The sequence below is a fragment of the Arachis ipaensis genome, chromosome B06 (assembly GCF_000816755.2).
Source record: "Arachis ipaensis cultivar K30076 chromosome B06, Araip1.1, whole genome shotgun sequence".
Classification (NCBI taxonomy): Eukaryota; Viridiplantae; Streptophyta; class Magnoliopsida; order Fabales; family Fabaceae; genus Arachis; species Arachis ipaensis.
Window position 1 is genome coordinate 121,588,469 of NC_029790.2, and position 13,430 is coordinate 121,601,898.

At 37.8% G+C, this 13,430-nt stretch overlaps 3 protein-coding genes across 3 annotated transcripts; 1 reads left to right on the forward strand and 2 right to left on the reverse strand.

Annotated features, from left to right (window-relative positions):
• Positions 2,763–4,046, reverse strand: LOC107647444. The gene is made up of 3 exons (XM_016351517.1): positions 3,498–4,046; positions 2,934–3,175; positions 2,763–2,790 (listed from the first exon to the last, which is right to left on the reverse strand). Exons 1-3 carry the CDS (start codon positions 4,044–4,046, stop codon positions 2,763–2,765), a joined length of 819 nt encoding a protein of 272 aa, XP_016207003.1.
• Positions 9,373–10,689, forward strand: LOC107605047 (TLC domain-containing protein At5g14285). The gene has a single exon (XM_016306787.2). It carries the CDS (start codon positions 9,824–9,826, stop codon positions 10,565–10,567), a length of 744 nt encoding a protein of 247 aa, XP_016162273.1. The 5' UTR covers positions 9,373–9,823; the 3' UTR covers positions 10,568–10,689.
• Positions 12,339–12,881, reverse strand: LOC107647445 (uncharacterized mitochondrial protein AtMg00810-like). Its single transcript, XM_016351518.1, has one exon. It carries the CDS (start codon positions 12,879–12,881, stop codon positions 12,339–12,341), a length of 543 nt encoding a protein of 180 aa, XP_016207004.1.

A 13,430-nucleotide genomic window follows, 5' to 3' on the forward strand; every position in this document is an offset into this window, starting at 1 on the left:
TTTTTTAATAATTTTATTTAATATTTAATTAAACCGGTTGAACTCCGATTGAATTCCGGTCGAACCAGTGAACCATTGAACCAGTGACCTCACCGGTTTATTGACCAGTCCGGTTCTCGCAACCTTGGAAAAAACCATGAAGTCGGGAAAAAGAGTACACCAAGGAGTGAAGTTTGCTTTTAACTATAGTACCTTTTCATATTACAAGCATGCCACGACCTAGGTAGCTCGGTACCGTTCAAGTCGGTTACCTTGTAGTATCCCTTTCCTAAGACTTCACTTATCTTATATGGTCCTTTCCAATTAGCAGCGAACTTTCCTTCCCCCGACTTGTTGACTCCGATGTCATTTCTGATTAAGACCAAGTCGTCTGGGGCGAAGCTTCTTCGAATGACTTTTTTGTTGTATCTATTTGTCATCCTTTGCTTCGGCGCTGCTTCTCTTATCTGGGCTTATTCTCGGACTTTGGGGAATAGCTCGAGTTCTTCCTTGTGCCCCTGTACGTTGCCAACCTCGTCGTAGAAGCTCATCCTTGGACTTTGCTCATTGATTTCAATTGGTATCATGGCTTCTATGCCATACACAAGTCGGAAAGGTGTTTCCCCTATGGCGGACTGAGGTGTAGTCCGATACGCCCATAGTACTTGGGGGAGTTCCTTAGCCCATGCTCCTTTTGCATCTTGCAACCTTTTCTTCAACCCAGCCAGTATGACTTTGTTAGCTGCCTCAGCTTGCCCATTTGCTTGTGGATGTTCTACTGAGGTGAACCGATGCTTGATCTTCATACTGGCTACCAGATTTCTGAAGGTGGAGTCTGTGAATTGAGTTCCATTATCAGTGGTAATGGAGTGGGGGATTCCATACCTTGTGATAATGTTTTTGTAGAGGAATTTCTGACTTCTTTGGGCGGTGATGGTTGCCAATGGTTCTGCTTCAATCCATTTCGTGAAGTAGTCTACTCCCACTATTAGGTACTTTACTTGTCCAGGCGCCTGGGGAAAGGGTCCTAATAGGTCCAATCCCCACTTTGTAAAAGGCCATGGAGAAGTTATGCTAATGAGCTCCTCGGGGGGAGCAACGTGGAAGTTTGCATGCATTTGGCATGGTTGACACCTCTTTACGAACTAGGTTGCATCTTTCTGCAAGGTCGGCCAGTAGAATCCGGCTCGGATGACTTTCCTAGCCAAAGACCTTGCTCCGAGATGATTTCCGCAGACACTATTGTGGACTTCCTCCAATACCTCTGCCGTCCATGAAGTCGGGATGCACTTCAATAGTGGTGTAGATATTCCTCTTTTATAAAGGATATTTTTTACCAGAGTGTAGCTTTGTGCTTCCCTCCGGATTTTCTTGGCCTATTTTTCTTCTTTGGGTAGGATTTTAAATTTCAGGTATTCGATTAATGGGTTCATCCATCCGAGGTCCAATTCGGAGACTTCAAGGATGTCTTGTTTGCCCTTTGTTTTTGTAATTGAGGGTTCTTGGAGAGTTACTTGGATTAGGCTTCTATTATTCCCTCCGAGCTTGGAACTTGCTACTTGGAGAGGGCGTCTGCTTTGCTGTTGAGATCCCAAGTTATGTGTTTGACCTCGATTTTTACAAAATGCCTAAGTTACTCCAAGATTTTGTCTAAGTACCTCTTCATATTGAGGTCTTTAGCCAGATATTCTCTATTTATTTGGGAGGTCACCACCTGAGAGTCGCTGAACATGACTACTTTGGTCGCTCCGACTTCTTCGGCTAGCTTTAACCCTGCAATCAAGACTTCATACTCTGCCTGATTGTTAGAGGCTGGAAATTCAAATTTGAGAGAAATTTCCACTTGAGTTCCCTCTTGGTTGACTAATATTATGCCTTTACCGCTTCCGACTTTGTTGGAGGATTCATCCACGTATAGCTCCCAGGTGGTGGAGGTTTCCTCTTGATCTCCTGCATATTCTGCCACGAAGTCGGTGAGGGATTGGGCTTTAATTGCCGTCCGAGTTTCGTACTTGAGGTCGAACTCGGATAGCTCTATGGCCCATTGAACCATTCTACCCGCAATATCCATTTTCTGAAGGATTTGCTTCATGGGCTGGTTCGTCTGAACTCTTATTGTGTGTGCTTGGAAATAAGGTCGTAACCTTCGAGAGGCTATAATTAAGACATACGCAAACTTTTCAAGTTTTTAATACCTCAATCAGGGCCTTGTAGGACTTTGTTGGTGAAGTATACAGGATGCTGCCCGACCTCGTCTTCCCGTATTAAAGCTGAGGATACAACTTTGTTAGCTACGGACAAATGCAGGACGAGTTCTTCCCCAACTTTAGGTCGGGTCAGAATAGGAGATTGGCTTAAAAACCTTTTGAACTCCTGGAATTCTTCTTTGCACTCAGGGGTCCATTCGAACTGGCATCTTTTTCTTAGTAGGGAGAAGAATGGTAGGGATCTTAATGCTGATCCTGCCAAGAACCTGGAGAGAGCTGCAAGTCGGCCGTTTAACTGCTGGACCTCCCTTAAGCAAGTCGGGCTTTTCATTTCTAGGACTACTTTGCACTTATCGGAGTTGGCTTCAATCCCTCCTTTGTGTAAGCATAAATCCCAAAAATTTCCCTGCCTCCACCCCGAAGGTGTATTTTGCAGGATTCAATCTCATCCCATGCATCCTAATGGTGTTGAAGACTTGCGAGAGGTCGGTCAAGAGGTCGGCCTCATCCTTGGTTTTTACTAGCATGTCTTCTACGTAGACTTCCATTAAACTCCCAAGGTGAGGTGAAAACAACTTATTCATCAGCCTTTGATATGTGGCTCCTACATTTTTTAACCCAAAAGGCATGACTACATAGCAATAGTTTGCTCTTGGCATGATGAAAGATGTCTTTTCTTGATCCGGCTTATACATCGGGATTTGATTATATCCCGAGTACGCATCCATAAACGACAAGTATTGATACCCTGAGCTGGAGTCTACTAAGGTATCAATATTTGAAAGTGGATATAGGTCTTTAGGACACGCCTGGTTTAGGTCGGTGTAGTCAACGCACATCCTCCACTTGCCGTTTTGCTTTTTGACCAGCACCACATTTGCCAGCCACGCCGGATATTTAACCTCTTTGATGAAGCCAGCTTCTAGGAGGGCTTGTACTTGCTCTTCCACCACTTGGGTCCGTTCAGGTCCGAGCTTCCGTCTTCTTTGCTGAACAGGTCGTGATCCGGGGTATACTGATAGCCTATGCGACATGAGTTCGGGATCTATCCCTGGCATATCGGAGACTTTCCAGGCGAAGAGGTCGGAATTCTCTTTGTAGGAGCTTTATAAGCTTCTGCTTCAGATCTTCTTTTAGGCTGGCTCATATATTGGTAATTTTTCCTTCCTCTTTTCCGACCTGTATCTCTTCAGTTTTTCCCCCGGGTTGTGGTCGTAACTCTTCTCTAGTCCTGATTCCTCCGAGCTCAATTGTGTGCACCTCCTTACCCTTTCCTCTCAGGTTCAGGCTTTCGTTGTAGTATTTTCTTGCCAATTTCTGGTCTCTCCTAATGGTTGCAATTTCCTTTGGTGTTGGGAATTTCATGCAAAGGTGGGGGGTGGACACCACTACTCCGAGCCGATTTATGGTAGTTCTGCCTATTAGGGCATTGTAGGTTGAACCCACATCGACGACTATGAAGTCAATACTCAGAGTTTTGGATTTTTCCCCTTTTCCAAAAGTTGTGCGGAGGGGTATGAATCCTAGTGGCTTAATTGGTGTATCCCCCAACCCGTATAAAGTGTCAGGGTAAGCTCTTAATTCCTTTTCATCCAACCCCAACTTATCAAATGCTGGTTTGAACAGGATATCGGCCGAGCTTCCCTGATCTACCAGGGTTCTGTGTAAATGGACATTGGCAAGGATCATAGTGATCACTACTGGATTATCATGTCCGGGAACTATGCCTTGCCCATCTTCTTTAGTGAAGGAAATGGTAGGAAGGTCGGGAACTTCGCCTCCGACCTGGTAGACTTCCTTCAGGTGTCTTTTGCGAGATGACTTTGTGAGACCACCTTCCGCGAACCCTCCTGAGATCATGTGTATATGTCTTTTCGGGGTCTGTGGAGGCGGGTCTCTTTGGTCCTCGTCATCTCACTTCTTTTTGCCATGATGATCCGACCTTTCCATGAGATACCTATCAAGCCGACCTTCTCTGGCCAGCTTTTCTATCACATTCTTTAGGTCGTAGCAATCATTTGTTGAGTGACCATATAGTTTATGGTACTTACAGTAGTCGCTACGACTTCCCCCCTTTTATTTTTGATGGGCCTAGGGGGAGGCAGTCTTTCAGTATGGAAAATTTTCCTGTATATATCAACTAGAAAAACTCGTAGAGGAGTATAGGAGTGATATCTCCTAGGCCTTTCAGGGCCGGCTTCCTCTTTCTTTTTGGGCCTTTTTCTCTCTCTTTTGATGAGTGAGAGTGACCAGGTCGCCAACTTTGCTCTCGAAGCCTGACATTTTTCTCCATGTTGATATACTTCTCAACTCTTTCCTGTACATCACTCAGGGAGGTCGGGTGCCTTTTCGAGATGGACTGGGAGAAGGGACCTTCTCGGAGTCCATTTACTAGGCCCATAATCACTACTTCCGTGGGTAGGTCTTGAATTTCTAAACACGCTTTCCATGTAGTCCCTCAAAGGTTCTCCACCTCCTGTTTTACTCCTAGGAGGCTCGGTGTGTGCTTCATTTTGTCCTTTTGGATTGAGAATCGCATGAGGAACTTCTGCGAGAGGTCGTCGAAACTAGTGACCGACCTTGGGGGGGAAGCTATCGAACCACTTCATCACTGCTTTAGTAAGGGCTATCGGGAAAGCCTTGCAGCGAGTAAAATCAGAAGCGTCGGCTAGGTACATCCGACTTTTAAAATTGCTTAAGTGATGCTTTGGATCCGTAGTTCCATCGTAGAGGTCCATGTCAGGACTTTTAAAGTTTCTTGGCACTTTTGCCCTCATTATGTCCTCACTGAATGGATCTTCTCCTCCCAAGGGAGAGTCTTCTCGGTCACTGCGAGAGTTTCGACCTTTGAGAGCGGACTCTAGTCTTAAGAGCTTTTCCTCAAGCTCCTTTCGCCGCTCAATCTCGTTTCTCAAATTTCTCTCTGCCTCTCGTTGTCGTTCCAGCTCTTGCTTCAATTGCTCCAGGCGCCCTTGGTGGCCATGGAATAGTCCCATAAAATCAGTTGCATGGGGCTGCCCTTCCTTTCCTGGTTCGCGCCCTTCAAAGGAGTTTCCCTTTTGGTCCTTTACTCCTGAAGTGTCTTCTTTGTGCTGGTTAGTCGTCCCTTGGTGGGTGACTATTGCTCTGTCGTTATTAGCGGCGTCCTGATTCTCTTGCTCAGAATCAGACGCTGTGTTTCCATCCTCATTGAATTCGTCCGTCATTACTGGTTGATCTCTCGGGTCCCCGGCAACGGCGCCAATGTTACGGTGGATAACCGGAGATTAATGGACTGGACTGATAAGGTTGGCCCAAACGTCTGGAGGAGAGGACCTCCGACTTGATTCGCGTCTGGGAGCTACCGTCCGACTTGTTTATGTGAAAGAATGTGGGTGGTACTTGCAAAGACACTCTGATGCCTAAGTTAGCAAAGGGTTTTAGCAGGTTTAGAAAGTATTGGAACTTAGAGATACCTGAGGGGTGTTAGTGTATTTATAGTGGTGAACCAATAACCACCGTTGAAGTAGTTCCATCTTTTAAGGTGGATAACCATTCCTTTATCTTAGGGAAGTTGAGATATAACTCCTGAAAGTGGGTTGAGAGATTTTAGGGGCAGTTACTTATTTGAATAAGCATTATCTGCCCGCTATCCTTCGATCCCGACTTCTTTGGAGCGAGTCTGTGTTGGATCCGACTTCTTGTGAGATGGTCGGTGGCAAGTGAAGGCTAATCTTTAGATTGGGCCTTTTAAGTTTATTTGGACCTAAGTCTTAGTGTTGAGTTAGGGTATAAACAGATATTGCGCGCAAGTATTTTGATTTTTATCAAAGACAAAACGAAATACTTTTTGAAAATTTTTTATCAAATTAAGTCTTAGAATTCGTTTGGAAAGCTTTAAAAGTAATTTTGAGTTTTTGACTTATAAAAATAGTAGTATTAATGTCTGGTGTAATTTTTAAAATTAAATTGTAACTTTTTAAAAAACTATTAGGAGCTTATAGAAAAATTAAAAAAAAATGACTTCTCTCATAATACTACTTTTTTTTATTACATTTCTATAAAATAAGTACTTTTAGAATTAAAAGTCAAAACACAAAATAACTTATTTATAAGCTACTTTTAATATAGTCATTTATTATTTAAGTTATTTTTTAAAAATAACTTAATTAAACTGTTTATCCAAACTGAACTTTAGTATAATTTACACAACTTTAGCTTTTAGGTTTGTCAAACAACGGTTGGAATGGTGAGCAATGATTTTGGGTCAATTGTATCCTCCTTTTTGTTGGTCACTACCGTTAATTATCGAGTATATATTAGTTTAAGGTTAATTACTAATTTCTAACTTCCTTCAAATTTAGCTTTCTTTTTTAGGTGAGGGTTTAGTTATGAAGCTGCTTGTATATATACCATTCAAATATCAGATTCAAGACATGGTGTAAATTCTACAAAATTATGTCGTGTTAATTCTTGTGTTTATCTAGAGTTTTATTTATCAAAACAGAATGGTACAAGTCAAACGTTAGTGAATTGTGTTTGCTTCCCTTCTAGGTTACGTTGCTTAAAAGATAGGTTTTTAGGCGTTTCCCAATCTCGGAATTCCTTCATCTCCCTACATGAAAACGTGTAGAATTTGTTTTATGGCACTCTGCAAGTTTTGGATACCCGTATAAAAGGCTTCATGAAATAATATATTTCGGAAAACAATAAACTCTAAGATTTATAAGGCGGTCTGTATTTTATTTAATTTTTGTAAGAATAAACCACCAAAAAAAATTTGGTCTTTTATAAAAAAATTGTACAAAAAATATTCACTTAGCGTAAACTCACCAAATTTTAAAAGATGAAAATATTTCAATTTTTAAAATTCAATCTCTAAAATCTTTTTTAAGAATATATATTTAAAAATTGGATACTTTTGTCGCGTTTTAAGATATTTTGAAGTATTTTTGTGATAAATAAATTAAAAAAAAACTTTGTCTATGATTTGATAATTCGAAGATCTATAGGTGGTTTACTCTTTTGGTAATCAAGGTTGTATTGTTATTAGTCTTTTGATGAAATGCTAAGCGAACGTTAAAGCTTGGGGTATATTTTATTGGATTTCATATACAGTCAATTTATTTAATATTTATTTAAAATTAAAAGTTGGAAAAAAAAATACTATATCACATGTAGAGTGATTTAAGTATTTTGGATATATTATTAAGCAAAATAGAGAAATTGAGGAAGATATGTACTACATTATTCAATTGAGTTGTTCAAAATAGTCAAATACGGATGGATTTATATAAAACAAAAAAATATCTTTAAAATTTAAGGGTAAATTTTATCGTATTGCTATAAAATCAACTATATTATATAGAATTAGAGTAATAAACAATAAAGAGTGAACATACTTAAAAGATAGTAAAATTTCGTCAAATAATTTAAAAATGTAAGAAGAAGATCGAAAAAATATTCATAAAATTTATACCATATATGAAGTTGTCAAGAGAGATCTATATATATAAAAGATTTTACTACAAAAATAATATATAATAAGACATAATAACATCATTTGAGTGATAATAAGATAAGAATTTTATTGCCCAAGTGTAAGTGTTATTTGATGAAGGACCAATTCATCTAAGTATTCTAGTATTTTTTTTCTTTCTTAATCGTTTACTCTGTTTTCCAAGATTCCAGCGCTTAAAACACAGCATTTAATGTGAATACTCCTGGCAAAGGGAAGAGACATGAGGCAACAGTAGATGTCAATGGTATGAAGGGAATGGGTGGATTGCATTGAATATGTTGGGAGTTGGCAGCACAATTTTTACTATTTCCATCTAAAATGGTATCGTACAATCATGTCTACTTCAATGATTTCGAAACTATCCTCATGCCTTCATCTACCTCACCATGTGCTTTAGGCGTTCTCAAATGTATGTGAAAGGGTTTGAAAGGGTTTTTCTAAAATCTTAAAGGAACTAATCACTTTTCCCTTAGTTACCGTGGAATTGTATACATTAATGGGATTAATAAGAATTTGAGCTTATTTGTGTGGCTAAACTTGGACTCATCCCCCTTTTTTTTTTTTTTTTTTTAACTAAAGATAGGAGATTCGAACCCGCAACCTCTTAATTGAGTATGGGGAGACTATGCCATTTGAGCTATTACTCATTGACAAAATTTAGAAAGATAGGAGACTTGAACCCGCAACCTCTTAATTGAGTATGGAAAGTCTATGCCATTTGAGTTATTACTCATTGGCTAGACTCATCCACTTGATTGCCACTATTGTTAAAGTTAGTTATTCGTATGATAAAGAAAAACCCTAAATTATTCAATTTTGATTGGACTATAAAGTAACTCTAGAAAATATAAAGGTCTCAATACAATGAAAATATAAATTTTTTATTTTATACAAAAACAGTGACATTAATAATGTGCTTTCAGAAATGAAACTTAAGTAATTAATTTTGAAATAGTGACAATTAAGTTAATAAGTTGCTAAGAATAATCATTGACCTATTAAATTATGTAATAAATTTAAGGCAATTATTTAAGTATATCTTCAAAAAAGCAGAGGATAATTATCTTCTACGGTATATAATTGCTATAATTAATTTGTGAATTTAATTTTGATGAATTACTATAAATATAAAATATTTTTATACATATATCTAATTACGTAATACCACATCAAAAATAATTATCTTTTATATTAACAGTATAAAAACACATAATAAAATTATCACATCTCTAATCAATTTAATTTATAATTAAAATTTGGACAAAAATAAATTTTGAAAAATACATTAAATTTTTTCTAAAATTATTCAAGTATTTGTCAAATTGTATATTTTTGAAAGGGTATAAATGATACCATAATTTAATCCGTTAGAAATCAATTCAAACATAATCTTTCACATTCATAAAAATATATAAAAAAATTATTTTATGCCAATAAATAAAAAATTTAATTTTAATATACTGTTGGTATAAAATATTTTATACCGTTATTCAATCACATATATTTCTTTAGATAATCATTCACATAATTAATATGAAGAATATATAAATAGTAGTTACTTTGTTGAAGTAGTCTTACCTAATTAACTACACATATAAAATTATTTTATATTAACAATACATGAAAATTAATACATAAATAATACTTAAATTTATCATAAAAATATATGTTGAAAGATAATTTCGCTTTCAATTTTTGTGAAATAAAAATTTAATAAAATCACTAGAAAAGATAGAACAGTCTTAAGTCTTAACAGTAGATAAGCAGGGGCTTAAATATAGGTTTCCAGAGGCCAAGAAGAAACCGAAACCCAGTGCCACAATCATCTTCCTTTGATCTTATTAGCTCTGGATACATCGATTCTCGATTATTCCAACTTTCCTTCCCACTCTTTTACAGAAACACATTGTTCTTGTCCACACTCAATCTCAAACCTCAGCAATTTGCTACTTTTCCCCTCTTCCCCAAACCAACGCTCACCAGTTCACTCCACCGTCGTTATTTAAGCAACGAAAAAATATCTTACACGCACCACACACTCCCACACAATAAGAACTTCGGAATATTCCAATTAATAAAAAAAAAAGGTTCACTGTTACTCTTAATTTGTTGTTACAATCAGACACTTGGAAGAACAATGGCAACCCTAGGGTTTGAATCCTATGCGGTGCTTCCATTCTTTACAATGTTCCTCGCTATCTATCTCATTGGCTACTTCCTAATTTTCCGCAACTGGAGCCCTAAGATCCGACCCGAAGCATCCAGCTGCCTCATATCCTTCTTCCACGGCACTCCCGCCGTACTTCTCGCCTCCGCCGCCATCCTCTCCGACCCCAACCGTGGCTTCGCCGCCGCAAACACCGCCTTCCAGAAGCTAGTTCTAGACTACAGCATCGCCTACTTCCTCATGGATCTCCTCCACTACCTCGTGTTCTTCCCAAGCGACGTTCTCTTCATCGCGCACCACCTCGCCACTCTATTTGTAGTTGCCACGTGTCGCCATGTGGTTTCCCACGGCGCCTTCGCTGTTCTTTTCTTGCTTCTCCTCGCCGAGGTCACCAGCGCGTGCCAGAACGCCTGGACGCTCGCCGGTGCGCGTCGGAAAGAGGATCCGTTTGCGGCGAAGGTGTACGACGCGCTTTCGCCGCCGTTTTATGCTCTGTATTCGGTGGTTAGGGGATTCGCCGGACCTTACTTTGTTTATGAGATGGTTGTGTTCTATGCGAGCGAGCATGGTGATGGTTTGGTTCCGAGGTGGATTTGGGTTTCTTGGGTGGCGGTTGTTTTGATGGCAATTGCTGTTAGCATCTTGTGGATTTGGAATCTTTGGGTTGAGCTTTACAGAGAGAGGACAAGGAAATTACAAGAGAAGATTAGATAGTGTTGGTTATGAATTTTTAGGATTAGTCCTCTTGTGCTTTTATAGTTTTAATTATTGTAACAATTTTAAGTCTAATTTATTGATTGCATTGACAAATTCTATAACTCTGCATTGGTGTTTTACTCTGCTATGCTTTTGTTTGTTGGTGTGGGTAGTCTTGTGGTATTCATAGAGGGAACCCTTGGCTTTGCATTTTTAGTGGTGACATGTAATTGTAATGATATTACAGTTTTCAAATGCTTCACCGAGCACTGCAAATACCACAATTGAAATGAAAATACCAGGAACTGTTGCCCTGCCACTCGAGAAGATGTGAAAACTGAAAACTAATAAGTACTAATCCAACGCCTCCTTCGGAGCAGAGGATGTTTCTTGTTATGGTGTAGAAGTAGGCAAAATATTACCTAGAAATTTGCAAATGACACAAGTCCTTGGCAGGAGACAATTGGCTGCTGACATGCAGCAAAAATGACTAGAAACCTTTTGCAAAACAAAGTGTGTTATGTCAGATGATTAAAATTGTTAATAAGAATTTTTTTTAACTATTAATAATTATTTTGAATTAAATAAATTGGACTTTTTTTTTCTCTTTTTGTTCCACATGTTTCGTTAGTTGGTCTTTTTCTGTCAATGAATTTATTAATTGGTTTGGACATTATTATTTGGACTCAGATTTTGTTCTTTATCACAACTTTTATTTTTTGACACCGTGTTGTGGTTTCATGGAGTCTTCTCATTAAATATTTATATTTTTTGAATTTAGCAGTAAATAATAATCCCAAAGCATAGTTAAGGACATACAAGGTGGATACTCAGAATAGATCAACATTTCAATGGCCCAAAGACCCAAACGACATTATTGTTTTTTTCCCCTTACAATACATTTCTTAGGGTTTTTTTTTTTTTTTTAAAAAGTATAGGGAGCCAATGGAATATTTGTATAATGTTTACAATGCAGGTTTAGAAAAGTATTACAGATATAACCATTAGTGTTATTTTTTCCCATCAGCTGAACCTTCTGGGATGATGGTATCATGAGATGGTATCAGAGCTCTAGATCCGAAAGGTCAAGAGTTCAATCCTTGGTAAATCTCAAAATCAGTTTAAACTTTTGGGATGAGATGTTTATTATCCCTAGCAGGACTTTTTTTTTTTTTAATTAAATAAAATTAAAAAATTACAATAATACTTGATTGTCTTAAAATGAATTTGGTGTCACAAAAAAAAATGAATTTGGTTACATTCGTATCCTATTCTAACCATATGTAAATCGTGATTTAAAACCACAAATTAGAAAAAAACACTTATAAATCATAGTTTTAAAATCATCATTTAAGATCAAACGAAAAATTCTCATAAATTTTGGTTTTAAACTACGATTTTACTCTCAGAAGAGCACATTGGAGAAATAGATCTCTCCCTTGTATTCAACATCTCATGTTACACTAACCAAATTAATAATATGCACAAAGAGGAGCTTTGCATAGCTATGCAAAAACTTCAACCTGCAACCTAAATCGAATCCACATTAAGTGCCATATTTGAGAGAGAGAGAGAGAGAACATTGCTTATACAATGAGGGCAGAGGACTTTACCTAAATCATTACACTTATCTATACTCTCCCTCAAATTAAGGGTGAAATTTGGAAACACCCTTAGTTTGTCCATGAATTTGATGCAAGAAGGTTCAGGGGCTTTGTCATTATATCCTCAATCTGAGCATTAGAAGGGATATGAACAATGTGTAGCTTGCCTTGCTTAACTTGATCTCTCACAAAATGAAGATCAACTTCAAGGTTGGAGCAACTAGAGACGACACTTTTAGTTCACAAAGCAGCTTTTGAATCCAAGCAAGTTCAGCTGTCGTGTCTGTCAAGCAACGATACTTAGCTTCTGTAGAAAAACGACTCACCACTTGTTGCTTTCTACTACTCCAGAAGATAGGATTTGTGCTAAGGAAGATGCAATAGCCACTGGTTGAGCATCTATCATCAAGATCGGTGGTCCAATCCGCATTTGCAAATGCAAGAAGGCGAAGATAAGAAGATTTGGTGAACTGTATGCCATGATCAATCTTACCTGATAGATAACGCGATATGCGTTTAACCGCCTTCCAATGATGAAATTTAGGAGCATGCATAAACTGACTAACTTTGTTCACAGCAAAGGCAATTTTTAGGTATGTCAAAGTGACATATTGAAATCCACCTACAATTGAACGATATAAGGCTGGATCTTCAAAATTATCTGAACTCTGCAATGTTAGTTTTACTGAAGAAAGCATAAGAGTAGGCATGTTATTAGACTGATCCATAGATGCTCTTTTTAATAAATTCATGATGTATTTTGATTGAGAGATATGTAAGGCACCTGAAGATAAAAATTTAAAATGCATGTCTAAGAAGTAGTGTAAAGTTCGTAAAAATGCATGTTCATCAAATATCACATTCCTTACCAATAACCTTACCGTCTTGTTTCAAACATTTAAAACCTTTCAAAAAAGGTACATAGCCTAAAAATATACATTGTTCAAACCTAAATTCTAGCTTAGTTTTATTAAAAGGCAACAGGCACATACAAAGGCTTTGAGAATAGAGTAATCTGGTTTGATAGAGTGAAGGATTTCATATGGTGACCTCATATTCAGAGTTTTAATAGGGAGTCTATTGATTAATGTTACAGTAAGGAATGCATCCTCCCAATAATGTATTGGCAATTTTGCCTAACTAAAAGTGTCAAGTCCATCTCACAAATATGTCTATACTTCTTCTCTACAATACCTTGTTGCTCGTGAGTATGAGAGATAACAATCTATAAATTATGCCATTAGATTGTAAAAATAGTCTGAAATCAGTGGACAAAA